This window comes from Podarcis cretensis, assembly GCF_951804945.1.
Source record: "Podarcis cretensis genome assembly, chromosome: 1".
Classification (NCBI taxonomy): Eukaryota; Metazoa; Chordata; class Lepidosauria; order Squamata; family Lacertidae; genus Podarcis; species Podarcis cretensis.
In genome coordinates, this window is record NC_137170.1 from 74,311,712 (window position 1) to 74,339,386 (window position 27,675).

Below are 27,675 nucleotides of genomic sequence, written 5' to 3' on the forward strand. Positions count from 1 at the left end.
AATGCTGCCTTGTCCCAACTGTGATAGGCAATCTGGAAGATTAATGTGGTTGATAGTATTAAGGGCCACTGAAAGATGTCACATTGCTAGACTAGGACTCTTACCAAGGCATTATCAGTCCCAAATCTGGGTAGCAAATCTGCCTGAAAGTGGTTCAAAGAATCTATAACATCCAAGACCTCTTGGAGTTGGGTTGCCAGCATCCATTTAGTTACATTGCCCCGAAAAGGTAGATTAGTCAGTAATTGTCCAAGCAAGAGGGATCCAACAAGGACTTTTAGACTAGGGAGTGGTCTTACAACTGATAATTTTAGAACTGCAAGGACCTTATTCCCACTTAGCTAGTAACATCTGGAAGCTTTTAACCCAGAAAGGCAAGACTGAAGTATGCATAGAATCAGACCTAAACTTGTAAGGATTTTGTCCACATCCTCACACTGCACATGTTGAAAGGTATCCCTCACAATAGGACAGAAGATACTTTCAAGTACATCTACAGCTATTACAAATAATCTAGAGTCCAATACTGAACTGTTCAGCATTTATTGAGCTAATTGAATAGGGTATCTGTTCATACTAATACTGTATAATTAAAATATTCTTTTCCCTATAAGCAAAGGGTAGAACATGAAATGTTGCAAGAGAGGGGGGGGGGGGCTCTGCTTAGGCTAGTTGTACAGTTACCAGCACATTGATTTTCATGACAGAAAGGGCCAACTGCATGCCATGCAGAATTTCCTGTTATCAAGCCATTGAATTAAAGTGTTAATAGTGGCATTGTGAATCTGCTTACATTTGAGGGCATGCTAAGATGAGATCCTAATGCAGCTGTTGGCTGGCACACTCCAACTTCACAAAAAAAATGACAGAATTTGTCACTGCCAAATGCTTGTTGCCTCTTGACAAATTCCTTTAATCATGATGGTGCTGAAGAGTGGAGCAGGATATATGAAGCTATTGCTGTTACCAGGATATAAAGTGCTACAAACATGCACCTTAGTTTGAACACAACAAAAATGTTGTGGCCTTTTTTCTTTAAGAGGGAAAGAAGAGGTTAAGATTTGCAGTAGACTTCCCTAGTGCTGCATTAGCTGAGAATTGTATATCTTTTTAAAAGTGTGAAGTCCTCGCCTTCCAGTCATGCCAAAGAATCCTATCTATGCCAGTGGAAAACTAAAACAATTTACCTCAGCAAGTGGGATCATATCAAATGATCATGAGGCATTTCATTAATCACCACATCCGAGGATTTGGGTTTCAGAGTTTTATAAGCAAAGAAACATGGGGCTTGAATCTTTCTCCAGTGTTCTTTCACAAGGCCCGACTTGCTGATGCAGGATAATTACATGGTCTAAAAATATAGCAGCATTTGTTTAAGTTAATGGAAAAGTTACACCAGTTCTAGAGGCAGATCTGCAAAGGCAGATTGGGTTTCCTGCTGACTGTCATAAATGCTTTGCATATTAGAGCAGAACTTTTCTAACTGGGAACTGCTATTCCTGAATATAAATATTGGGAATAGTATAATTGCTCCTTTAAATCCCCTTGGTCAAAAGTGTCTTCATGAATAGGTTTGATGTTCTCTGAAGCATATCTAAAATATTTTTAAAGACCAAGAACCCCTAGAGAAACCCATTGTTTAATAAAGGTCATGTGAAGATTCCCAACTTGATAGCAATAAGTGTACCACAGATACCAACATGCATATCATAGTGATAGAGCACCTTCAATATAACAGATGCTGATAACAGAATATTGTTGTAGTTCTCTGGAGATGTTTACTGTAATTATTTGGATTACTATTTCATCTCCTTAAATCTGTGAATGACTGAAATTATCCTATCCATTTGTTTTGTGCATAATTGACTAAAAAAGAACACACAGGATATTCACAGAGGAAAGCTCTTATAATTAAGCATACAGTAAAGAGTCACTGTCACTGCATCCACCTTAGCTTCTAATTTCCTGGCTTTGTGGATCTTGAGCCAAAATGAGATAGACTTAAGTCTAGCCATAAACTGATGGGTTTTTTTTAAAAAAGCATTGAACTGAGTCTACAAACTACGTGAAAGTTCCATCATTTAAATTTGGTTGTTGTGTTCCACAAAGCATGTGGCTGGACTGTAACCATTGACAACATGACCCATTTATTTTGCAATAAAGGGCACACAGCAGAAAGCATTAGATTCTAGGTACTGTGTATTTTAACCTCTATTGATTCCTCTTTTATATTGAGGACCCTTGTATGGAAGCCTTCTACGCACAGAACTATGTTCCCTTGTACAACTCACCTTCATTGTATTGAAGTGAATTGTTTTAGATTTATTATCTAGCCAACAACATATTTTTTACCTCAAACTATAGTATATATACTTTTTTTGCTATAGTTATTTCTATCCAGAATAAGCAAATTTATGCAGTGATAAAGCTGCAGTTTCAGAGTTGTTTGTCATATCAAGTGCCATGATCATCGTACAGAGCATTGCTCCCTAATCAAGTAAGGATTGTGCTATTCACTATGTAGAAAACAAATGACTGAACGTTAACACATGGCATTAGGTTTCTTTTCAATTTCATGGCTAGTTTTTTTTACAGAGAAATGTGTCTGGTCTGGTGCAAAGCCATGACTTGAATGATCAGTAATAGCACATCATTCTTTTGTTGTGAGTTAACTGCAGAGGCATCCAGAAACAGTACAGCAGTGTAATGTCCAGCTATGAATTAAGTGAATGCACCCAAAACAGAATTAAGAAGAATGGAATGGAAATTGCTAATTAGGGTTGCATGGTGACACAAATAGCATTTCTCAGCAGAAATCAAATATAGCACAAATATAGGTAGGTTTTGTAAAACCTGACTTATAGCAGCTCTCCAGTATCTTACAAATGTTTCCGAGCCCTGCTCCCTAAGATCTTTTTTCACAAGAGAATCCAGGAATGGAACTCAGAACTGTATCAGTTGAAATTATGTACATATAAGAAATGAATTCAAATTGCTGTCATCAATAAGATTATGACAGAGAAAGATTTGTCTGATTTCAGCTGACTTTATAAAATTTTCGTTGTCATTTTCCAGCAAATGCCAGATACTCCCTTTCAAAATCCCCCAAATTCATTCCTGCAATTTGTAGTTCACATTGGATTCCAATGCTTCCCAGTCTCAACATGTACCTTAAAATGGAAGCCTCCACTGCCACAAAGCCTACCTAATTCCATCCTCCTCCCCTCGTCTCAAGAGGAAGTTTGGAAAAGGGAATGGTGGACTTCAAGTATAATGGGCCTAAATGATCCCATCCTAAATTATCGTGTATGAATGAATGAGTCATGCTTAGTACAAATGGAGTATAGGCAACTTCACTCATTACTAGCTGGATTGCTTTATTTTTGACATTTCCTTGTGTATATGTTTTTTACACAAAGGTACACTCGAAAAATGGTACACTGGCACTCTGAAATGGTACAGTCTAGGAGCTGTGCTACATGATATTTCTTACTTGTCGGAAAGCTCCCATGAATAAAAATTGTAATGTGAGAAACTGTTCTAAATATGACTTGGAAAGAAATTTATCTCTCACTCTGTGTGTGTGCATGTGTGCGTGCAATGCCCTTTCACAACATTGCACTGGGAATTACTTTAAATTTTTTAGAGGTATCAATACCATACTTGGTCCATTTAATGTTGCATTGTGTACAGCCCACACTCTGCCACCCCAAAGCATGCAACCATTTGGAGATAAAACTTCCTAGGAATTAAAATGCTCTACTGCTTGCGAAGAAAGAAAGCACTTTTGCGGGCACTTGAAACTCAGCCGGGATTGCTGTATACTATAAATATAGTATCAGCAACCTAAGTTGCTGTGTTTGTAATATGAAAACATTCCTTCCAACTGAGACAAACATAAAGGAACTCAGCACTGGATCACCCAGAGATGTAAGCCTCTTCAGTTAAGTGCAATGTGAAGACATTTAGGGAAACTGCCTCTACCTTACGAGATACTGAAAAGTCCATCAATGTTTTCTGTAGTCATTAAAAATTAAGATTTCTTCTTGCTGAAAACATTAGATTTCCCAACATTTGTCTGTTGTATAACCTGTATGATCCAATACCTGTGGATCAAAGCACTGTCTACATTAGGCATCACTCATTGTGGAATACATAAAATCAGTTCAATAAGGAGTGATCATTCAATGCATAGAGGTCCAAGTAAAACTAGAATATGTGTGTGTATACACATTACATTAAAACTTTTAAATTCTATTTCTAGATACCAAGTTTAAATTTCTAGCTCACTCAACATGTGAGTGGCGATATGATGTTTGTGCAAGCCCTTGTTTCAAAACATGCAGAGATCCTTTAGAAGAACGCTGTCAAACTGTTCCAAAGTAAGTATCTACATTTTTTTTAATTTTAAAAACATTTTTTCTAATAGTAACTTCAGGTGGCTGAGTGCCTCTCAATTTGGAAATGTAACAGGTCTATCTATAGAGAACTGTGCAGTTTCTACATACACAGGAGAATGCAACTTTGTAAATGAAAAGAAAAACAACACATATTCAGCAGCTTGGAACCACCTTTAATTTCCAGATTGTATGGAATACTTCTGTCAGTTGAGCCGGGGGGGGGGGGGAGAGAGAGAGAAAGGGCACAAAGCAGAAGTCGGGATAACTTTTTCAGCCCAAGTTGGGGGGGGGGGCAGACAGCAGTGTGGACAATAGTAGGTGAAGCACAGAAGTAAAAACTTATCAAATATGAAAACATAATAGGGCTCTCAGTCTGAATATCCTGTATGAAGGAAGATAAGATGCTGATGGCATACTGGTAATTCAGACTAGGAGCCCTGTTGTAATATGGAGTGATACCATTTTCTAATTTAATGTTTGTAATTTTGCAACTTATCTCCCGCCTGTGCCAAAAACATTTGTCCATCTGACTGAGCTGCCTCTTTCCGTTCCAGCACATATGTCCTTCATTCAATACTTCATAATGCTTCTTGGCCAAGAGGCCTACCCCAGCTAATGTTTGTTATCCCCTCCCCCATACCCCTGGGTCCCAAATTGCCATACCAGCTCATGGCAACTAAAAATACCTTGCATTCTCCCTATTTTTCCTCCTAAATAGAACTTCCCCCCACTTATACGGAATAAAATTATACTGTAATGGAGGAAGCAGCTATAGTATTAGAAAAGTAGGAGTGCCGTCCTGAGCAGTAATTAGACTGGCCAAGCATTCACTGCAAGAGTAAGAGAGATATTTTTCATATGAAAGAGGTAAAGGATACTGGTCATGACATTGACTGTATGCATAGTCCCACTTAAAGATGTTATTAATAACTGGCATTGACTTCTGAGATTTAGAATCACACCTTTAATATCTAGTGGCCTGGACAAAACTACCTCTCCAATCGCTTCTGTTCTTGCCTCAGCTTTTCCATGCAAGGCAAATTTTTGGAAGGGCTCTGATGAGCCATCAGTGTTGGTATAAACAAACAAGGAACACAATTTTGTACAAGCATGTAGAGGCTTTCTGCCAGTTCTAAATGGAAGCATTCATCATTGGAGAAGCATATGTTTTTGTTCCAAAGGTTACATCACATTGTTCATGAATCAGCAGGTTGACACATTAGGTCAGCCACAGTGTAAGCCTATCACAGAAACTGTGACAACAACCTGACATTTCTGCATCTTAAATGATTAAGAAATTAATAATGTAATTCACAAGCATTTAAAATAGCTTGACTGAAGTGCAGACTAAGACAAGTATGCCTGTTCAGGTGTTTTGTCAATTGGGCTCCTAAGGATTTAAGTGCAAGTATTCCTGTTCAGGTGTTTTGTCAATTGGGCTCCTAAGGATATTATTTAATCCCTCTCATTCATCTCCACATGCTGTTATGTGAATAGTTACATCATCATTATCATCATTATTATTTTCTCTTTTAGAGTGGAAGGATGTGTTCCTATGTGTCCTTCACATATGGTTCTGGATGAAGTCACTCAAAGATGTGTCTATTTTGAAGACTGTACGTAGAACACATTTTATATTACGTTTAGAGAAAATTCAAAATATAGTGCTACGATTCCTTTCAGTATCTTGTGTAGGGTTCAGGATCTTGATCATGGCCCTAATAACACCCCCTTCCTACTTCTTCCTAACCATTGCAACTCCCCTGCTAGTTTAGTTCCATTCTGCTTTTGTAGTCCATCAGCCACAGCTAGCTTTCTAAGGGATCTAGGGGGAAAATGCATGTCAATCCCCATAATACACCATACTTAAAATCTTCTATTCCTTGAAGAAGCTCAGGATAGCATACAAAGAGTTATCCCATTTTCCCAATAAACAATCCTGTCAAGTAGGATAGGCTGAAAAATGTTACCTAGTAACTTCATGGCTGAGCAGGGATGGAACTGGATCCAAGTCCAACATGCTATCCACTATATGACTTCCATTAGTTTTCTTCTGACTGGAGTAGACATATATGGAAATATGTGTTACTCCGGAAAAGGAACTGCCTGGGAATAAGAACATATATTCTGAAGGTTACCTTACTTGGTATACGCAAAAAGTTGTTGTTTTTATCCAAAGCCTTCACAAAATACATAGGCAGTCATAGAAATCATTACATTTACATTTTTGTGATGTCAAATTAGGTTTTGAAACATTAAAATTGAACCAAGTTTTTCCCATTTTAAAACATAATTTCCTGACCAAGAAGACATGTTAAAGTTGGAAATTGTTTCTTTAATACTGTTCTTCACATTTATTCCTTTTGGTACATATGTATGAGCCTATATTATTACAGGTCCGGAAAGTAGCACCCATGTTTGTCTTATTTCAGGCATTGAACCTACAGCTGATGTTCAAATTCTATCATCCACTGTAAAGACACATACAACGTCTGGGGCTCATCAAACTTCTGCAACAATGCTGAGTAAAGAACTAACTTTATCTCCTAGGCCAATATCAAAGGACAGAGAAACAACACAGGCATTGAAGTGGCAATTTACTCCAACTAAATTTTCTTCTCTTTTGTTGCCAAATATTACAGTTTTAGCCATATCTGCAACATCGAATGCTTCAACATATTCAGCTTTTGGTACCAGCTCAATGCCAGTAGTTTCACATCCAGTATCTGATATTAGCCTCCCTTTTGCTGTTCCTCCACCTACAACTGTGGCAGTTACGGAGTCTTTGCCTGGTAAACAGACAAGTAGTACAACAGTCCCTTCTATATCTATAGCAACTGAATCAGAAATTAAATTAATTTCTACTTCACCTATTATTGTGCTGCCATCAATGCTTACAGTTGCTAAATCACCAGCCACAACTAAAATAGCACTGGATAAAAAAGTAACAGGTGCTCAACTTCCCCCAACAGAGGAAACAGAAAGAAAACTTGAAGGTATTACAGAAGGCAAGATTTCTTCAACACCAAAGACGGAAAGAACAAGTCAATTTTTTACCAAAGCCCCATTGCCATCTTTGGAAATGTCTTCCTATGCCCCCACAGTGAATCAAACAACAGACAGAACAATGCTGGGTATAAGTCAACTGACTGTAACAGATGCAAATATCACTGTAGCCCCGTTTTCTACTTTATCTACTGTTTTAGCAACAGTAAGGCCTGTTGGAAAGCCAATTCCGTCAGAAACAACAAAAACAACAGTTGCTTTAATCAAAGAAGGAGTTAAAACCACATTTATTACAGTACCTCCAGCACTAACGCAACCCACCACCACAGTCCCGACACATACAAGTGGTTTTCCAGTTTCTACTGTTAAAAAGGAAATAGCGCAAACAACATCAAGCATTTCTCATTTATATTCAGCTACGACTCTAAGACATAGTACTTCTGCCAAACTACCTGGAGTGCCTGGTACAACTTCGCCAACTTTAATAGACTCAAAAGAATTTTTAGAGACAGGATTGACAAGTGCATATTCACCATTTATTCAACCAAATGTGACAGAAGCAATGACTGTTCTGTATACCCAGTATCCCACTTCATCACACACTATGACAGTTACACCCCTCTCTACCAAAATAAGTTCTAAAATGACGATTCTGCCAGAATCAGTCACCGATAAAACATCAACAGAATACAGAACACCTTCGTCCCTGGAAACTACAAAAGTGAGTGTTGTACCTTATTCTATTGGTGTGACAAAAGTGGAAACAGCAAAATCTGATTTGACAAAGGAAGCCACAGCTATGGGTGTCCTAGTTCCATTGGTAACTAAAAAAATTGAACCAGTTCAAACAACTGAATTTCTGCATCCTATGACTGATACAGAAAGAGTGATATTGTACCCTGGCACAGCAGAGTCAGAAAAAGCCACTGCAGACTCAGAAAAAACCACTACAAAAAAACCTTCCATTATTTTGCTTCCAGTGTCCATTTCTACAGCAAAGAGTCTGATGGCATCATCACCTGAAGTGCAAGTTACCAGTGCTGATACTCACCATCCAATAACAGCAAAGTCTACATCATTTTTTCCAGAGTTTCCTCTTACTACAAAGCTGCTAAGCACAGTTGCTCCAGAATTGACAATAACAGAAGCTTTAGGTGCCACTGATGCTACTTTACTGCCATACTCTGAACTGAGCAGCCAGCCATCAACTATTAAAGAAGTAGCATCAACCAAAGTGGTATCAACTCTCTCTTCCTCTATTGCTCTTCCTCTAACAACACTTCCAACCACACTTTACCTGGCAGAGAAAACAGTTCTCCCATTAACACAAAAAATACCTGAAACAGCAGCCACTGCAGGGCAGCTAATTGAGATAGCTCAACCATCTATAACTTCCAAGGCTACTTCATCTGTTCCTACTTCTCCAATTGAAAGGTTTTCTTCCCGTATGAAAGAAGAATCCACTCTTCCACATTTTATCCCCCAAACGACAGGAAAACTTGATTATTCACCACCTTCTAAAGATTACTTAACAACCAAGGGAAGTACTGCAGCCTATCATTTTCCAGTTGAACTGTTGAGAACAAGTATCCACCCCCAAACTGTTTTTAGTACAACAGAGTCAGCAACCAAATTTGCAGTGCCCTCCACATTCCAACGTACTCCACTACCAGGGATTCCTCTTTCTACTGTATCACTTACTTCAGTGTTTTCACCAGAAGTTCCTTTAACAAGTGAAAAAAAAGTAACCCAAACAGGTTTGCCATTGTCTACAATAAAAGAAGTAGTGGAGTTGTTTCCTACTGAAAAGTCAAAACTTGAGCTCCCTACCACAAAGAAAGCACTGACTCCTTCTCAAACACTTACAGTATCTAGTACTTTATTTTATGAATCAGAACCAGCATCTCCTTCATTGTTTATATTGGAAATACCAGAAACCACAGGTGTGAGTCCAACAGACTCACAAGAGGTGGCATTTTTAACACCAATACAATCAACAGCGTTTACATCTATGAGCAAAAGTGCCACAGAGAAGATTTCTGTTTTGTCTAAGCAAGTGCCACTTTCTACCATTTCTTTCAGTTCCACGCTCCCTGCGTCTAGAGTGACACCAGCTACCCCACATTTAACAACTACGACTGAGTCAGCACCACTTGGGATCAGCGGTCTCACAACACGGAGTGTCACTAAATCATTAGCAGAAAAAACAGCAGGGATAAAAGAATTCATGACAACATCCTTATTTTCAGTGCCTTCCATTGCTTTAGAAACAAAGAGCATCACATTGTCAGAGACTGATGGGCAATTAGTGGTTACAAAGCTTCCTGTATCACATCCGCTCGCTGAACATTCATCTACCTCTCCAGCTTCACTTGGTTCTACTGTCCTAACTACAATAGCCAAAGAACCATCTGTCACAGAGATGTCCACACCTTCGTCAAGTTCTTTGTTGATACCACCACTACCTCCAAATGCTACAGGAGTCATACCAGTTCCCACATATTTATCAGGATTAACCACTGTTGAAATGGTCTCAGGAGTTACAGCAGCAGCTTTCATGCCATCTAAAGAAACAGCAACACCACCAACATGTGTAGTGAGTACCATAGATAATTCCCCTCCAACCATATGAGTGATTTCTGTATCATATATATAACTCTTGGGTCTCATTTACTGATGGATATGAAATGAAGGTGGCTTGGTTCCTAACTGCTCATGGAGTGACATATTTTTGCCTCTTTATCTCACTTTGTGACATGAAATTCATCTCATCACAGTGGCCTGCATTGTGGTATAGAGATGGAGAACTTTCAACAATATTCTGGAACATACATATGCTTGTAGAATGTAAGTTACATTTAAGAAGTCAAAGATTTAGCTCAGATTATAAAACTCACTATCCCCCCACTAATCCAGAAATTTCTTTGTATGTTTCAAAAATAATTTACAAGATATAATTCCAGATTCTAGTTATCATTAAGAATTGATACATTGACAAGCTAATCTATTAGGGCCATACTTGCCACTAATCTGTATTTAGCAGAACATCTTTCTTTTCTTTTCTTTTTTTTTTAAAAAGCCCTCACTATGCTATATGATATTCTAGCCATTATTGTCACATTATTCTCCAGGTTCAATTAATTATGAAAGGGAGGTTGTGTATGGTGTGACTTCGGCAGAAAATCTGGCTGTTGTTTGCTCTGATTCAGCAGTTAACGTGTATTGCCAACACTCATAAGTGTCAATTAGCACAACCAAAGTTTATTACATCACATTGTGCTTATAAAGTTGTCAAATGCTTTAATTCTAGGTATTTTACAGAATATCTCCTTTACTGCATGATCTGCCTCTCTTTGACCAGCCTCTTAATATTGCTCTCTGTGTGTAAAATATTATTGATGAAAGAATGCAAATTATGTATTCTGAGTAGCTGATCCCCTGAGTAACTTTGGTCTTTAGACGCTTGTCCCAAATAGCAAGGCAACATAATCCTTTAAATATGTCCATACTGTCAAATTCGTAATGTTCCATGACTATCCTCTGTTTCCAGTTTTTTCTTTTTATTACATTGATTCCTTGCATTGATCTGTGTGCCATTTGAAAGATTTCATGTTTCTGCTTTTTAATGGTATTACAAGAATTGACTTGAAAAGGGCATTCAGTAGTTTGGCATACTGAACTTCTTGTTTTCAGTAAATATTTATTTATTGAATATCACTTTATTTTGATAAGAATAGTAACCTATGTTTTCTAAATATGTCTTAGCCAATCACAGAGAATGAGTGCATAAAGCACATTTGCTTAGATGGGCAACTAATCCAAGTTAACAAATCACAGAACTGTCCATACAATGCAACACAACCCAGCTGTGGATTTCTTGGATTTGGTGTTCAGATTAATGGAGATAAATGCTGCCCCAAGTGGGAATGTGCATGTAAGTTTTATCCATACTGTATTTATTTTAAAATTGCATTACTTTGATAGTTTGATTATGCTAAAACATTTGTGTAAATGGAACAGATAGTGAGATTTATACATGGGCCTATTCATTGCTGACATGATGCAGATAGAAAATATTTTTAAGTATCAATTTCATAAAAAGAAATAAGCATCATCATCTACCACAGTACACTAAAGAAGTAGACTGAAAAACAGAATGACTTATGTGAGAGGAAATCCAAAGAACGAGAGAATACTCACGATCCCATTACAGCAATTTTTTGTTTCCAAGGACAAGCAATAGATTTATTTATTTTTTAGGACAGAACACCAGCAGCAAAACATGCAACCCTTAATGCCTGTAAATACAAAAATTGTTGAAAGATCCTTTTTCAGAGGAACTAGTTCAGATTCATCTGTTATGTAGAGGCTTCACACAATTTATGTAGTGGGTTGGATCCAGAGTGTCCAGGAGCGAGTCTCACTCCTGTTTGAGCGATGTGTTTGGCTAAGTTTATTACAATATGCTCTATGTGGGGTTTCCCTTGTACTTGAGCCAGAAGCTGCAGTTAGTGCAGAATATTGCAGCATGAGAGGCCTTGTCAGCATATAACACCTGGGCTCAGAGATTTGCACGGGTTGCCAATTTGCTACCTGAGTCCAGAGTGTTACTATTAGCACATAAAGCCCTTAACAACTTACCTACAAGATTGCCTTACCCCACATGTGCCTCCCTGAGCAACTGGCAGAATTGGCACTACAACAGTTGCCAAATAATACCCATTCCACATGTGTAAGTATTCTGTTGTTTAGTGTGGCATCACCTGCACTTTGGAACTCACTTCCTATTGAGATCCAGCAGGCACCTTCACTGTACTCTTTTTGGCACCTGCCAAAAAAAGGGGTTCTTCTTTAGGCAAGCCTATCTAGATGCTTAGCAAGTTGAGGTGATTTTAATATGTTTTAGGATTTTAACTTCTGTATGCTTTAAAGCAGGCAAGCCAAACTCGGCCCTCCAGCTGTTTTGGGACTACAACTCCCATCATCCCTAGCTAACAAAACCAGTGGTCAGGAATGATGGGAATTGTAGTCCCAAAACAGCTGGAGGGCCAAGTTTGACCATGCCTGTTTTAAGAATGGTTGTGATTTTTTCCTATATTTTATTGTTTTATCTTTTTGCAAACCACTTTGAGGTTTTTACAATCAAGCAGTGTATAAATGTTATGAAATAAATACATAATGAATAAGTTAAATCATTGATTTCAAGGGTCTGCTTTGACTTCATTGCAGTCAATCCTTTATATGTTAACGATCTGTATCTAACGTAAAGGAACTAAGCAAGCTATTTTAATGACTTAGATTCAGTTTATAATGCTTGATCAGTAGTTAGCTGTTTGTTTCATAAAATAAGTTAAATAAGTCCTTATTTTGTTTGATCAGGTCGATGTACACTCTTCTCTGATCTGAGCTTTATCACCTTTGATGGGCACCATTTGGCTTTATTTAAGGAAGCATCCTATATCATCAGCCAAACTCAAGATCAAACTATAAGCATCCACATCAGTGACTGCAGCAAGATTCATATGGTAATGGGCCTTGTGGAATTTTGTTGTTTATTGAGTATGTTAAGGATCATAAACAAGTGCAGTTATGCTGCTGCATATAAAAATATGCAATTTTCTGCTGTTTCGCATTAAAGCAGGCATAGGCAAACTCGGCCCTCCAACTGTTTTGGAACTACAACTCCCATAATCCCTAGCTAACAGGACCAGTGGTCAGGGATGAGGGGAATTGTAGTCTCAAAACATCTGGAGAGGCGAGTTTGCCTATGCCTGCATTAATGGAATGTGACTGATAACATTGTTTTCTGTATTCTTATACAAACCTTAAATGTCACACTCAATGAATGGTTTATGTAACTAGCTATATGGACCTCTCACCATCCTCAAGGCTGTAGAATACAGTGGTATCTCAGGTTAAGTACTTATTCGTTCCGGAGGTCCGTACTTAACCTGAAGCACCACTTTAGCTAATGGGGCCTCCTGCTGCCGCCGCACCACCAGAGCACGATTTCTGTTCTCATCCTGAAGCAAAGTTCTTAACCTGAAGCACTATTTCTGAGTTAGCGGAGTCTGTAACCTGAAGCATATATAACCTGAAGGGTATGTAACCTGGGGTACCACTGTATAGGAGCTTTGAGGATGGGAGCTGCTCAGTTTTGCATTTTCCAGCTATTTAAATGTTTAAACCTATTCTAAACAAGCAGAGGGTAGAATTATCTGGGGGAAGATTTTCTGTTGAGTATATGTATAATATATGTATGTTGCATTTAACCATGGAATAAGCTGACATGTTGTTTTGATTTGATTCTTATCTTCATTCAGGGCATTTTAACCTCTACTAAGCTGTGCCTGGCAATGTTAAATTTAACATATATGTCTAACCAGATTACCATTGACCGCTTAAACAGAAAGGTAAAGTTTATTTCTTCTGTTATAATTCTCATTCAAGTATTCTATTTTAGATTCCTAGAATTTACATGCATGTAACTTTGTTGAGAATTGTGACTCTAGTAATAGAACTGATACTTTTCAAGAGGAGGACACATGTAACAGCCTTTTATTATTTGCATTCTGCATATGCAGTAAAACTGGAACAGGACTAGGAATTTTTGTGCTGTTCATATTGATTTTTTGCTTCCTGTACTACATTTTTAGAGATGATATTCTTTATGATCTTGTGAAGCAGCTTCTGAGAAGTTCATCTCATGTTGGCTCTGAAGAAATCACACACTTATTCACCCAGTGTCCTGAAGGCATTAGACCAGGGGTAGGAAACCTCAGGCCTAGGAGCCAGATATGGCCCTCAGTGCCTTTTGATATGGCCCTTGAGTCTTTACCAAGTCACACTTGGTAAGTTTCTGCCAGGTCACACCAGCTCATCCTCTGGCCTGTCCTCTAGTGATTTTCATACTCCACAAGTGTCTCAGAAAAACTGAGACATCCTGTTTCTTATTGTGAGAGAACGACAGCCATTTTGGTTGCCATTATATTGTGTGATTTCTCCCCCCAATAAGTGCTTTGGGGGGACCATGATCTAATGCGGCACCCCAAAACACATGCCCCTTGGCATGAAATTGGGCGAGATCATGGCAACCAAAATGACCACCATGCTCCCATGATAGAAAGCAGGAAGATTCTGGATGGAAGATGGAGAGTGGTGTGTGTCTGGCTCTAACCCCTTTTGGCACACCCACCACTGGAATAATAATAATAATAATTATTATTTATTTATTTATTTATTTATTTATTTATTTCTTATACCCCGCCCATCTGGCTAGGTTTCCTCAGCCACTCTGGGCAGCTTCCAACAGTAGATTAAAAATACATTATGTGATCCCTGGAAGGTTTCTCCTCAGGGAATGTGGCCCTTTCACTGCAAAAGTTTCTATCCCTGCACAAATTGGAGGCCTGACCCACCACTCAAATGCAGCACATGTGTTGACTTGATTTTGCCACCTAGTTTGGACTGCAGAAATAGGGAAGTTGTTAAGCACCTGATAAGCAAACTACACAAGCTGTATAGGTCTGCATTAGGCAATAGTTGACTAGCACAGTGCATGTAAATTTCATTTCAATTATTTTTATGTTTTGTGGAGGGCTGGGCGAAATATTGCGAAAACATAGTTTTATGGCAAAGCTTAAATCTTACTGTTTGCTAAAATAAGTATGTATATTCTCCAGATAGCTGTCAACTCAAGATATGCATGGCCCACTGTTACAAAATATGGATTTAAGATTGAGGACAATGGCTTCATGTATATTATTGAAACTCCGACAAATACAAAAATTCAGTGGTTTCATACCACTGGGGTGATGGTAATAGAACTTAATGCAACCAGTGATCCAAAAGCAATGGGACTGTGTGGTAAGCAACTTTAGTAAGATTGTGATGTTACATCTGGTAAATGTGGGAAGTGCTCCACACTTGGTTTTTCACAACTTTTGTTAGAGCATGTATAGTAAGGTTAAATATATTCAGAAGACAGAAAATGAAAATATGATTATTTTGGAAGCTGCTACTCTGTTGATTGCTGAAATGATTAAAATGATTCAGGAAGAGAGAGAAAATGCCAGGTTTGCCAATCAATAAACTGCAGGCTGGTTTTAATCCCTTGGGGATCAGATTTCAGGTAGTCGTGGATAAGGCAAGTTTGCTTCCTAATTTAGAGCATTTGAAACCGAGGCATGAATGCTGAAGCAACATGGAAATAAATAGGACTGCAATAAAGAGAAAATGTATCTTACTGAGCTTTCCATAGAGCAAAGAAAAAAAATAATGCTTAGAGATTTGTTGCCTACTCTATGCTAACATAGAAGTTACTAAGTAGAATGTAATACAAGGGTCCAATTTTTAATAATTGGTGGAATTTCAATTAAATGTCATGATTTCCCCCAAAACACACACACACACACACACACACACACACACACACAAAACTGGGAAAGGGAATAATGGAGATCAGAATTCTTCTTTGCTACTGAGAATAGAATAAAGGTGTGAACATAGTCAATAATGAATTAATTACTTATTAATTGCATTTTTATACCAGCCTTCCTCAATGTTGAGCTCATAGTACAGTAAGACTAAAACAGCAGTGACATAAATCAAGTCTGCTGGATTAGACCAATAGCCCAGCTAGTTCAGCATCCTGCACTAACAATGGCCAACCAGATGCCTATGGGAAGCCCCAAAATAAATGCACACCCATCCTATAAAACTTGCATTAGTTACTTAAAAACAAAAGTAAAAACAATGCTGCGAAATCCTTTTGAATAGAGATGCATATGATCAAACCTGGAGTTTTGCAGAAGCAAAGCCGGTGGGACTAAGGTACAGTCATCTGACCTACCTTGCAACCACTCATGGAGCAGAATGTCTGGAGGGTCACCCCTTCCATTGTAGAACTCAAAACACTGTACATATCCTCAGGGTTCATTATATTTAGTCATACATTTTATTGGAACACCAGTTATTCACTTAGAATCAGTCCAAGTTACAGAAATAGTTCAGATATATGGGTACCAAAAAGCTCACAGCTCATAAAGGTTATGCTGGAATTGCTCTTAAGCCTGTTTGGTATGTGCACATGGCTTCATTCTTTCTGGAAGTTCTAACCTTGGATGATATGTTTGGTATAGGCTCTTGGAAGCATGATATCTATTGATATAAATCTTAGCTTTGACACTTGAATTATCGTTGCTGGAAGGCTTGGATGCAAAGTCCATCATTACAGTGGCTAGCTTGCCAAGTTTCATAAAGGGCAAATATGTGTAGCAACAGTATGAAATATCAGTGATACTTAGTCAGATTTCAATGCTTGCAAACAGTAATGTTCCTACAGAGAAGAGGTGCTTGAAATAAATGTTAGTGCTATTTGTTCTTATTCTGAGTTGTTAGTTTGACTAGTTTCTAATTTATTTTTTCTTAGTCAGTTTTAAATTTTAAAGTATAAATTGAGAAAAGGCAATGCTTTAATGGACTTCACATATGCCAATGTCTTAACCATGGTTTCTTACTTAAAGCTGCCTTGCTTTAGAAAATCCAGATAAATAAATACTTACTTGGTAATACATTCTATTTGGTAATACATTCCATTCAAGTTGATGTGACTGACTTGAAAGTAAGCTTGATTAGGAATGAAACGCTAGACAGAACTTGATTGAACAAGACATTTTATGATAGATTCTAGAATCTAGAAGGCCACAATAGGATGCTTATTAAAATGCTATCCACTTCACTGTGCTTCATCTCTTTCCTGTACCCACCTTGCATTTCTGCAAAGCAGTTTCCCCCTACCCCAGAAGTTTAGTCCTATTTCATAAAAGAGGGAACATTTTAAATAAAGGAAAGTTGGCCTAAAGCAGCTATGTAAAAACAGCTGCTGCTAGACTGCGCATGTTATAGAGAAGGGTGGTAGTTCAGTGACAGAATATGTGTTTGGCATGCAAAAGGTCCCTGGTTCAGAGCCTGCCATTCTCAGGCAGAGCTTAGACAAAAATACTGTCTGAAACCCTGGGGAGGCACTGCCAGTCAGTCTAGACTCTAACCAGTACTGAACCCAGTACCCCCAAGGGCTACTCAATGGGACGTAGTACCGGTACCCCTCTCTATTTTGGTTAAAAAGTGTGACACTTACTGTAACAACTTCATGGTGAGTACTGACACCTATTTTTCTAGGGGAAAAACTCTTGAGTGGACCTGATATAATCCTGCTTCCTACATCCTTAAATAGTATTAGGGGTTGACACAGAATGTACTTTTCAAATTGACAATTATTCTCCCCCAAACATGAGATATTTCATAAAGAATTATCAGACTAATTAACCATTTTTACATTCTTATTAATTACATTTTTACTGTATTCTTATTAATTTTTAATATATTTATTACATTTGTATACCACCCATATAACTAAGTTCTGTGGACAGTATACGACGACATTAAAGTGTGCAATTCAAAGCAGACACAATGAACCACCAGAGCTAATTATAAAAAAATCACGGTAGCAACATTTTTTATGTAAAACCAGCTTAGGCAAAATACCTAAATCAAGTTAAAAACAGTATAAAACCAGCAAGAGGAAAGCTTGGTGCAAAGTTTTAATGCACCATATATGTCTTTTGAGAGATCTTGCAGGATTGGTATTTTATGACACAATGGTTCCAGCTGTTAGGGCTGGTTTGCACATATTGTTTATCATACAGAGGCTGCTTAAAATGCCTCCATGTCTAGGTTTTCCTGTGCCAATGCCAAAATATAGAGACTCAGTCGCCATGCTATATGGCATGAGGTGGCATTAGGTGGGCCTCAAACTATGCCATATGGAGATTTTGGTCAGCAGCTGTTGCTAATACAGTGGAGATTCTTCACATAAATCGCAAATACAAGCTCAGCATAATATAACAGCCATGGGGTTAAAGTCATTATGCAGAGGCTGTTTCAAGCAGCCACTCTGTGATTAGCATAATACTGATGCCGGTCCTAAAATACCATAGTATGTACATGGAGATATGCTAATCTGTATATTGTACTCTTGTGCAGGCTTCTGTGATGGAATCTCAGCAAATGATCTCATGCTACCCAACAGGACCGTCGTAAGCACTGTGGGTGCTTCAGTTGTTTTCACAGATAGTTGGCAGGTGCCAAACACATTGAAGTATATTGGAGAACAGAGAATCCGTGAAACTAACTGTTCAGTCACAGACTGTTCCCTTTGTTTAAACACGTTATTGAACCAAACCTTCAGCAGCTGCCATCCTTACGTATGTTATCTTTTGATCCTCTGTTTGAATTAAATTAATATGTTTTTGTTAATATTTAAGGAGTCAAAAGTATTTATTTTATGGGTTGTTCCCCTGACAAACAACTTTGCCTATTTCACATATCAACCGAGTGATTATTCAACAATAATAATTCCAGGGAAATTATGATAGGCTGCATATAGCTTCAGAACTGTTGAGCTTTTATCAGAGTACAGGTACTGTACTACATATATTAGGTAAAGGGTAAAGGGTTAGGTTTAGGTTAGGGTTAGGGTCCATTAGGTCCAGTCGTGACCGACTCTGGGGTTGCGGCGCTCATCTTGCTTTATTGGCCAAGGCAGCCGGCGTACAGCTTCCGGGTCATGTGGCCAGCATGACTAAGCCACCTCTGGCGAACCAGAACAGCGCACAGAAATAATAAATTTAGAGCATTTAATAAATGGTTGCTTTTTGTATTTTTTAATACTCCACTAATACCAGCAACAGGCAGCATTGTAAGACTGCTCTTACCAGGAGGTAGAGGGGGAAGGGCAAGGTGGCAGTGATACTTCACATGGCTCAAACATGCCAGGAGAACCAGTCTTCCTTGTGGCCTTGACCCTCCACCTCTACTTCACAGTAAGCAGCAGTGATGTGATTGTCCAGAGGTGGGATGAGCAGTCCCCCATCACATCATCTGCTACTAATATTCTCTAGCAACTAGTGATTATTTTCTGGGTTTGACATTAGCACCTTTATAGGGTGCAGCGACATGTCAAAGATGTGTCAACCGTATACTCCTCTAAGAGGACTACTTATAGCACATATAATTTGTCATCATCTTGGAGGTGCTTCTTCAACTACCAGAGAAATTGTCCAACATTTGCCATACCTAATTGCATGTGAACTTTATCTCTTGAAGTGACCAGTTGGAGAACACAAAGCATTTTGTTTTACTGTGTCCTGATGACATTTTGGGCCCAATAAAATTGTATTTTTGTGTACCTAGAGGTTTCCTCTCTTCTTACAGCCACCATGCACATTATGTCACTATTATACTTCATATTGCGGATGAGGGCTGAGGAAGAGAGAGAGAGGCACTTGTTTATGGCTGGCTACACAGTGAGCTTATCACAGATGCAAGTTTATAATTAGGGGCTTCCTAGAATTGTGGTGACTCTGTCTTTTACCCATTAAACTGCACCAGCTTCTATTTGGCATCAAACACCTAATGATGATCTTTTTTCCCTCCAGTTATCCACCAGTAATTAAATTAAGACTTTTATTTTTGTGTTAAGGTTTCTCCAGATTCCTTTTGTGATATGTGGGTCCAAGATAAAGAATACATTCAGAATCCATGTGTAGCACTGGCTGCTTATGTTGCAACATGTAACAAATTTAACATCTGTATAGAATGGAGGAATTCTGATTATTGCTGTAAGTACTTCACATCAAAGACACTGTGTTTGCTGTTGATGGCAATAGCTATAATGATGATGATAATAATAGTTTTCCTCAGCCACTCTGGGTGACTTACAGCATATCAGAAAAAATAATAAAAACATCAGGCATTAAAAACTTCCTCATACAGGGCTGCCTTCAAATGGCTTCTAATAGTTGTGTAATTCTTTATCTCCTTGACATCTGAAGGGAGGGCATTCCACAGGGAGGGAGCCACTACCGAGAAGACCCTCTGCCTGGTTCCCTGTAACTTTGCTTCTTGCAGTGAGGAAACCAGGAGAAGGCTCTCGGAGGAGGACCTCAGTATCCAGGCTGAGTGATGGGGGTGGAGATACTCCTGCAGGTATACTGGGCCGAGGCCGTTTAGGTCTTCAAAGGTCAGTGCCAACACTTTTAATTGTGCTTGGAAACATACTGGGAGCCAGTGAAGGTCCTTTAGGACTGGTGTTACATGGTCCCAGCAGCCACTCTCAGTCACCGCATTCTGGATTAGTTGTAGTTTCCGAGTCACTTTCAAAGGTAGCCCCACATAAAGCACATTGCAGTAGCCCAAGCGGGAGATAACCAGGGCATGCAGCACTCTGGCAAGACAGACTGTGAGCAGGTAGGGTCTCAGGTTGTATACCAGGTGGAGCTGGTAGACAGCTGCCCTGGACCTGTGCCTCCATGGACAGCTGTGAGTCCAAAATGACTCCCAGGCTGTGCACCTTTGATTACTGCAAGATGAGAAGGCAGTGCAGTCTATGGGACAAAGCAGTGAATTTGAGCCAAAATGCTGAGGTTCAAGTCCAAGCTTATTTATATAGAAATAATGTTGAGAAATCAGTAGAAATATGTACAAAATCTCAAACCTCTACTACACATGGCAAAAAATACAGCACTGGAAAGGATACTTCTGAGTAGAAAAGCAATTTAGGGGAGGAAGTGCTTAACTTTTCATCTGCTCCTCAACCACTGGCTGTTCTAATTGCGTGCTTGCAAGATAAAAGATATGTCTGGAATAATTGGGTTGGGGTAATTGGTTGAAAGGGGAGATTCATGTGAGCAGGTGAAAATTTAAGCTCTACTGTATTTTTCCACTCTAATTTTACTTTCTAATTTGCAGTGAATAAAAGTGTTGTCACTGTTTTTCTGCACAAGTTCACATGAAACATTAGCTCATGTAAAATATTACATGAAGAAGCATCACGGTGTTAAGCACTGTGTTTATTATGTTGCTAGTCTTTCCCTGTCCAGAAGGTTTCTACTATAAGGCCTGTATATCTGCCTGTGAGACACCAAGCACTTGTCAAAATATGGAGCCAGAACTTCAGGATCCAGACTCTTGTTCAATATTGACTGAGGGGTGTGTCTGCGCAGAAGGGACAATCCTTCACCGTGTACACTCTGCGCTTTGCATCCCTGAAGAGAAGTGTGGTAAGTATCAATATGCTATTGAATTTTGTATCATTTGACAAGCAATGATGAATTATTCTGGTCCTACCCAGCATATGTATGAATGGAAACAGACTTCTGTTTCTAGATCACCCTCAGGATGTGTACAGTACCCAGGTAACTTATTTTTAATGGGCGATACAAAAATGAGAAAAATAATAAATGAATGTCTAGCGAATACAGAAGGGTATTCCTACATCCACGAGCTGAATTGCCATGTGCAGGGCTCCCGCACCATCTACACACCAAAATACCCTTATGAAATCTCATTAAATAACATTGGCCACAAAAATGCCTTTTAAATAAACACTACATGTTACACAACTCAAGAGTAATCGTCAGGCCAATGAGGTGGACTGAGGCAGCTGCTTCAGACAGCAGAATCCCATGGAACGGTGTCCCACCTGCCCCTGCTGGAGAAGCAGCAGCTTCTGACAAGATTTCTCCAGAAGCCACCGCATGACCCCAGTAAGCAAGGCTGCAGCGGAAGGGGGAGCGGCACATTCCCATTTTGCCTCAGGTGGTGAAATGGAAAGGGCTGCCCCTGGCAATGCAACGTACTAGTCGGTCCCCCAACCTAACATTACAACCCATTTTCCAAAGCACACAGTACATCTGGAGAAATTTTCCCCAGCAAAAACGCACCCCAGCAGAAGCCCGTGGAAGAAGATTGCACACTACCCATCGATTTGCCAAAGTCTCCCATCAAACACGTAACTTTTTCAAAATAAGCCGTCACTTATCCTTTCTAACCCAAATATTATACCTCTCCTACTACCAAGTTTCAAATCAATCCTATAACTATAAGCTGCAGAATCTACTCCCCTCAGATAACTCATTAGAACAGCTGGATGGAATTCAGATGACTCAATTTTGAACATGGAGCTGCAGTGGCCTTAGAATGAATGTAACTAGTTCCTAACAGGCCCAAGAACAGCAGTGTTACTTTCAGAGTGCTGCAGTTCAGGGATCTGTCTAAAAGCCATTTCTTTGTATTACTCATAGATGGTTGATTTGTGTGCATCCAGATTTTTAAAAAGATTCATGGAGTCCATTCTGTGTCTGGAAAATGTAGACTGAAAGAGAGTATGACTCAGGTGTGTTTCCTGAGTAACAGTGCTTTACCAACCCCTGACAAGTAGCATTGATTTAGAATTTTTTTCTCTGCCATGGTCATATATTATTTATGTCTGTAGTTATAAACATGTCATAGAATCTAGACGTTTATAAAAATAAATAAATTACCTCCCTTTTTTGGCAACAATTTAGCCTGTACAGACACTTCTGGAGTGCCACATGCACTGGGTGAGACTTGGAAAACCTCCCATAGTGGATGCTGCATGCACAAATGCATTGACAATGAGACCATTGCTCCTGTGGAGTACAACTGCTCAGCAAATAATGACTTGGAATGCCAGCGTTTTGGGGAAGTAGCTTTAATTGTACCAGATGATCAATCCTGTTGTCACCAGAAAGTTTGTAGTAAGTATCCTTAATATACACTTTCTTACCAGCACCACTGACTTTCGATATCTTATAAACTATAGTCAAGTTTTGATTTAAGATATATGCAAACTAACACAAAATGACTTAATTTGCAGGTGTTTGGAAGCAGTATGTAGGCTTTCGTAAGGTACATCATTTAGACAAGTGCTGAGGTTATACTGTGCAAGGAAGAAAGTGATATGTTGATCTAGGAGGTGGATGAGCAGGAGTAGTGTTAGGAAGCGGTTGAGATTATTTGGGGGGTGGCGGAGTTGTGACAAATAAGATGTTTATCACAACGCCACTGCTTTTTGCTCTATTTCTGAGGTTTCCATGAACAATACTGGTTTCAAAAGTTTTAATTAAAACATGAGAATTGGATTTTTTTAATTAAAAAATTAAGGTTTCAAGGCTTCTTCCTTTTCCTAGCACAGTTTGCTGTCTTTTAAGCCCAGCTTTTTTCTTGGAAAGGAAAAGCACTCACCTAGGAAGATAACCTCATTGACAGCTGCCAGCCACTTTGCCACCCTGTCTTTACATAAGACTGCAATGTGAATACTGCATACCTTGTGTCCCTTTTAACCTTAAAAATCAGTCAACATTAAAGACAGGAATGGAGATTGAGAGCCATATATCAAGTCCTCATAGTGCAGCTATGTATAAACAGAATACAGCAGTATGACAGCTTCTCATAGCACACTGAAGAAAAGTTTAATGTGGCACAAGCAACAAAGCAAGTTGAAGCCTTCTTGGATTTTACAAAACATTTACAAATATCAGCTCTAGAGGATGGCGCTCTCTCTCTCTCTCTCTCTCTCTCTCTCTCTCTCTCTAATACGCAACAAATGCAATCAGTTTTATTAATGCCATTCAACCCTATTCTTCTCTTGTTTTTGCTGTGATCTAAAAAGCTTGTAATCAGAGCCTCTGTGAAAAATTTATTCCTGAATGCAAGGGCCTAGAGAAACTGGCAACCTATTACCAAGACGATTCCTGCTGTCCTAGCTACAGTTGTGGTAGGTATTGAATGAAGAATTGAAATATCTGGCAAAGGAGTCTCTATTGAAATATTTGACCTTGACCACTGTTATTATTGGGACGCGGATGGCGCTGTGGTCTAAACCACAGAGCCTAGGGATTGCTGATTGGAAGGTCAGAGGTTTGAATCCCCGCAACAGGGTGAGCTCCCGTTGCTCGGTCCCAGCTCCTGCCAACCTAGCAGTTCGAAAGCACGTCAAAGTGCAAGTAGATAAATAGGTACTGCCCCAGTGGGAAGGTAAACAGCATTTCCGTGCGCTGCTCTGGTTCACCAGAAGCGGCTTAGTCATGCTGGCCACATGACCTAGAAGCTGTCTGTGGACAAATGCCGGCTCCCTCGGCCAGTAAAGTGAGATGAGCACCACAACCCCAGAGTCGTCCACGACTGAACTTAATGGCCAGGGGTCCCTTTACCTTTACCTTTTTTACTGTTATTATTAGGGTGGGCATCAGAGTCAGCCAAATTAGAGACAGCCCTAGATCTGGTCCCAAGTTGGGTCATGCTGGATCTTGAGTTGTCAAGGAGCAGGGTATTGGGAAGGCAAGTCTGCAGGAGTCTATTTCTCCAGGGTGATTTTCCCCACAGGAAAATCACTAGTGACACAGACCTAAGCAGAACTGAATCCTGTGCATAGTAAAGGTACCCCTTCGCATGATCCTTCCCTGCAGGGAAGTGTTTGAGAAGCAGATCCCAGTAGGATTGAGTCCTCCACTTGTGGGCCACAGGGTGCTCCTTTGCAAGTTCATTTCCCACAGGGTAAGGACTGAACCCTCCTGCTCTTGGTTGTGAGGCCGGGAGGGAGAAGGGGACACAGTGTCTCTTCCTTCCCCTGCCCCTCCCTGACTATGTTTAAAAACCCCAGTTAGCTCTGCCCCCAGTTGATTCAGAACATCCATTCCCTGTTCTGGGAAGGGACTTAGGACTACAAAACATGGCAACTTCCAAGCAGAGCCCTGTTTGGCTCACCACTGCCCATGAGGGGTGGAACCGAAATGTTTGCCTTTGCACATGCCCCTGTTAAATTCCTTGTTCCTAAAATTGAGAGCTAAAGTAGCCTGTGCCATGTGGAGTTGCAAAGGAAGAAGGAAACAGAGACAAAAAGGTAAACAAGCGTGGGAAGGTCTTGGCGGTGCTCATTTGCCCTGTAAGCATTTCCCCATGCACTAGTCCCAGATCCATTTTTAGATACTTGGAAGGCAAGACTGAAGAAACTATGGTATGTGGAAGCTCTTGCTCCAACATATATAGAGGACGTGCTAGACCTATATTTCACAGTTTGCTCCAGTATTCCTAGTTACACCGCAGAAGGAAATAAGATGTAGTTATATTTTATTATTTAGTGTAAGCCGCCTGAGCATGACTTCAGGATGGAATATCATGTATTTTATGAGAATATTATGTTTGTTTCAGAATGTGATCCAGCAAAATGTGAAACTATGGAACAGATTCCAAACTGCCGAGCAGATCAAACTCTGATTGCTGCCCATGTGAAAGGCACCTGCTGTGTATCCTATATCTGTGGTATTCAAATTTAGTTCTTATTGACAGCCTGTAGATTAATATGTAAGCAAAGAAGACTGTCTAGGAATATATGCCACAATGGTATAAGAGAAGCTCTACTGCCTAGTCCAGCATTCTGTATTGCACTATATCCAAAATATGGATACTTGAGGGATAGAACAAAACACCTTACACAGAGAGAAATGATGTGTCGGTATGCAGTGGTGTACTGGCACCATTTTCCTGCCGGCACATCTTTTATAGAAGCTACCATGAAGTATACAATGTAACCAGAACTGATTCGAATTCCCCCACCCCCTGCAGGCCCGCACCACCCAATCTTTTGAATTCCAGTTGTTTCTAAAAGCCCAACTGCACTTCTGTGGTGGCCACTGCAATCCTGAAAGACTGCTTCTCAAATCCCCCAGTGCATTCAGCATCCTATACGCTATCAGCCCAAACTGGAGGCCCATCCAAAACTAATAAGCATTCTGTTGCATGCACTTCACCCTCTGAGTGGTTTGAGGTTACAGGGGTGCTGTTTAGTTTCTGTGGCAATACTTCACCTATACTTGATCCCTTTTTAAGCTATGCAAAGTCTTTCTCCCAGTGAATAAAAAACTACTTAGCTAAATTAAGCTTCTCCACCCAATTTGACCTCTTTCTTTTTACAATCAAAGTCACACGATTGGGGCAGCCAAAAGTCCTACACCAATCTCATTCTCGTACTGACTCTCTAACTAGATGTAAGGTTAAAACAAAAAAAAATTCCTTCCAGAAGTGTGCATGCACACGAAAGCTCATACCAAGAACTAACTTAGTTGGTCTTTAAGGTGCTACTGGAAGGAATTTTTTTTTGTTTTGACTATGGCAGACCAACACGGCTACCTATCTGTAACTAGATGTAAGGTTGACAGTTCTGCATTCAGGAGTGAAATTAGGTGGTGCTCAACTTTTCATTGTAGTTTCATCAAACCTTTTAGGTAGAATTTTTGCACTTACAGAAAACCGAAAACAAATGGCATGTATGTGTGCTTTCTAATAATTTAATATTTCTCTTTTTATCAGCATGTGGTATTTGCTCTGATCAAATTCCAGCGTGCCAGGAAGGAGAAGTGCTTACTGTGGAAGGCAACACGACAGACAGATGTTGTCCTGCTTACCAGTGTAGTGAGTTGATGATTTCTCTAGAGGCTTTCTTAATTGTTTGCAGTGATTTTTCAGTGCTGTAAATGATGAACAATACAGACTTTTCATTAACAGACAAGCTTATTAAATCTACCCTAATCATTTTAAGGCAGTCATGGAAGAAGCATATGGAATTATTACCAAGAGATGCTATCCCTGCCTCTTAAAAATGCCATTAATTTATTAAACCAAATAACTATGATTCAATGTATAAACAAAATTTTGTGTGAAGTATATATGAAGAATGTGCTTTATGCTTTGCTGAACATTTTATTTTTGGTCATGAGTTTTGGAAATGCCCTCCCTGCTTGAACATTAAACACCATTTCTTTCTTTGCACTTTCAACTTGCAGTTTGTGAAACCTACCGTTGTCCTGAATTTAAGTGTTTATTAGGGATGTCCTTGGTGGAAGTATGGAGCCCAGAAAAGTGTTGTCCATATCGTACATGTGGTAATTACAGTTCTTTTCAATGTCCTTTAATTAGGTTACATCAATTTATCTTGCAGTATAAAAAGGCAATGTTGAATTAATATTGAAAATCTAGCAATGTCTGGAGCCATCAGTAGCCTAACTATGGTGTGGGCCAATTGAGGTGTCTTATAGAGAGGCAATTTGACCCAGGTGCTTGCAGGCTGGGACAACGCAGCTTGTTTGCACAGCTCAGCTGGGGATCAGGAAGGTTACTGCTCCCCAGCTGAGACAGGGGCTTTTTCAGAGCAGGAAGAGTGGGCAGCTGGGGAGGTTGCAGAGTGTTTGATGGAAAGGGGGAAAGATGTGTGCACTACCCATGCCCCCTTAATAACAATAAAGTAAGCTCAACCCTACATCTACTAAACATCTGAGGAAATTTGAACGTTATTTGAGAATGAAGAAGATTGGAATGCTCTGTCTCAGGGGAATAAAACTTTAGAGAAACT

General features: G+C 39.5%; 2 protein-coding genes across 2 annotated transcripts in view; one reads left to right on the forward strand and one right to left on the reverse strand.

Moving 5' to 3' along the window:
* The window catches only part of USH1C (USH1 protein network component harmonin), a 126,033-nt gene extending 109,816 nt beyond the window's left edge, over nt 1–16,217 (reverse strand). The window contains exons 1-2 of the mRNA XM_079966301.1: nt 16,203–16,217; nt 6,371–6,506 (exon numbers count right to left, since the gene is read on the reverse strand). Of these exons, the coding sequence (XP_079822427.1) occupies nt 6,371–6,420 (50 nt within the window). The 5' untranslated portion in view covers nt 6,421–6,506; nt 16,203–16,217. The remainder of the gene's footprint in view (nt 1–6,370; nt 6,507–16,202) is intronic.
* OTOG (otogelin) overlaps nt 1–27,675 on the forward strand; it is a 95,562-nt gene that overhangs the window by 54,858 nt on the left and 13,029 nt on the right. The window contains exons 34-48 of the mRNA XM_079965543.1: nt 4,265–4,382; nt 5,937–6,016; nt 6,833–10,002; nt 11,172–11,340; nt 12,786–12,931; nt 13,730–13,819; nt 15,089–15,272; nt 18,450–18,670; nt 19,948–20,086; nt 21,332–21,526; nt 22,814–23,026; nt 23,941–24,045; nt 25,479–25,589; nt 26,637–26,738; nt 27,110–27,208. Of these exons, the coding sequence (XP_079821669.1) occupies nt 4,265–4,382; nt 5,937–6,016; nt 6,833–10,002; nt 11,172–11,340; nt 12,786–12,931; nt 13,730–13,819; nt 15,089–15,272; nt 18,450–18,670; nt 19,948–20,086; nt 21,332–21,526; nt 22,814–23,026; nt 23,941–24,045; nt 25,479–25,589; nt 26,637–26,738; nt 27,110–27,208 (5,142 nt within the window). The remainder of the gene's footprint in view (nt 1–4,264; nt 4,383–5,936; nt 6,017–6,832; nt 10,003–11,171; nt 11,341–12,785; nt 12,932–13,729; nt 13,820–15,088; nt 15,273–18,449; nt 18,671–19,947; nt 20,087–21,331; nt 21,527–22,813; nt 23,027–23,940; nt 24,046–25,478; nt 25,590–26,636; nt 26,739–27,109; nt 27,209–27,675) is intronic.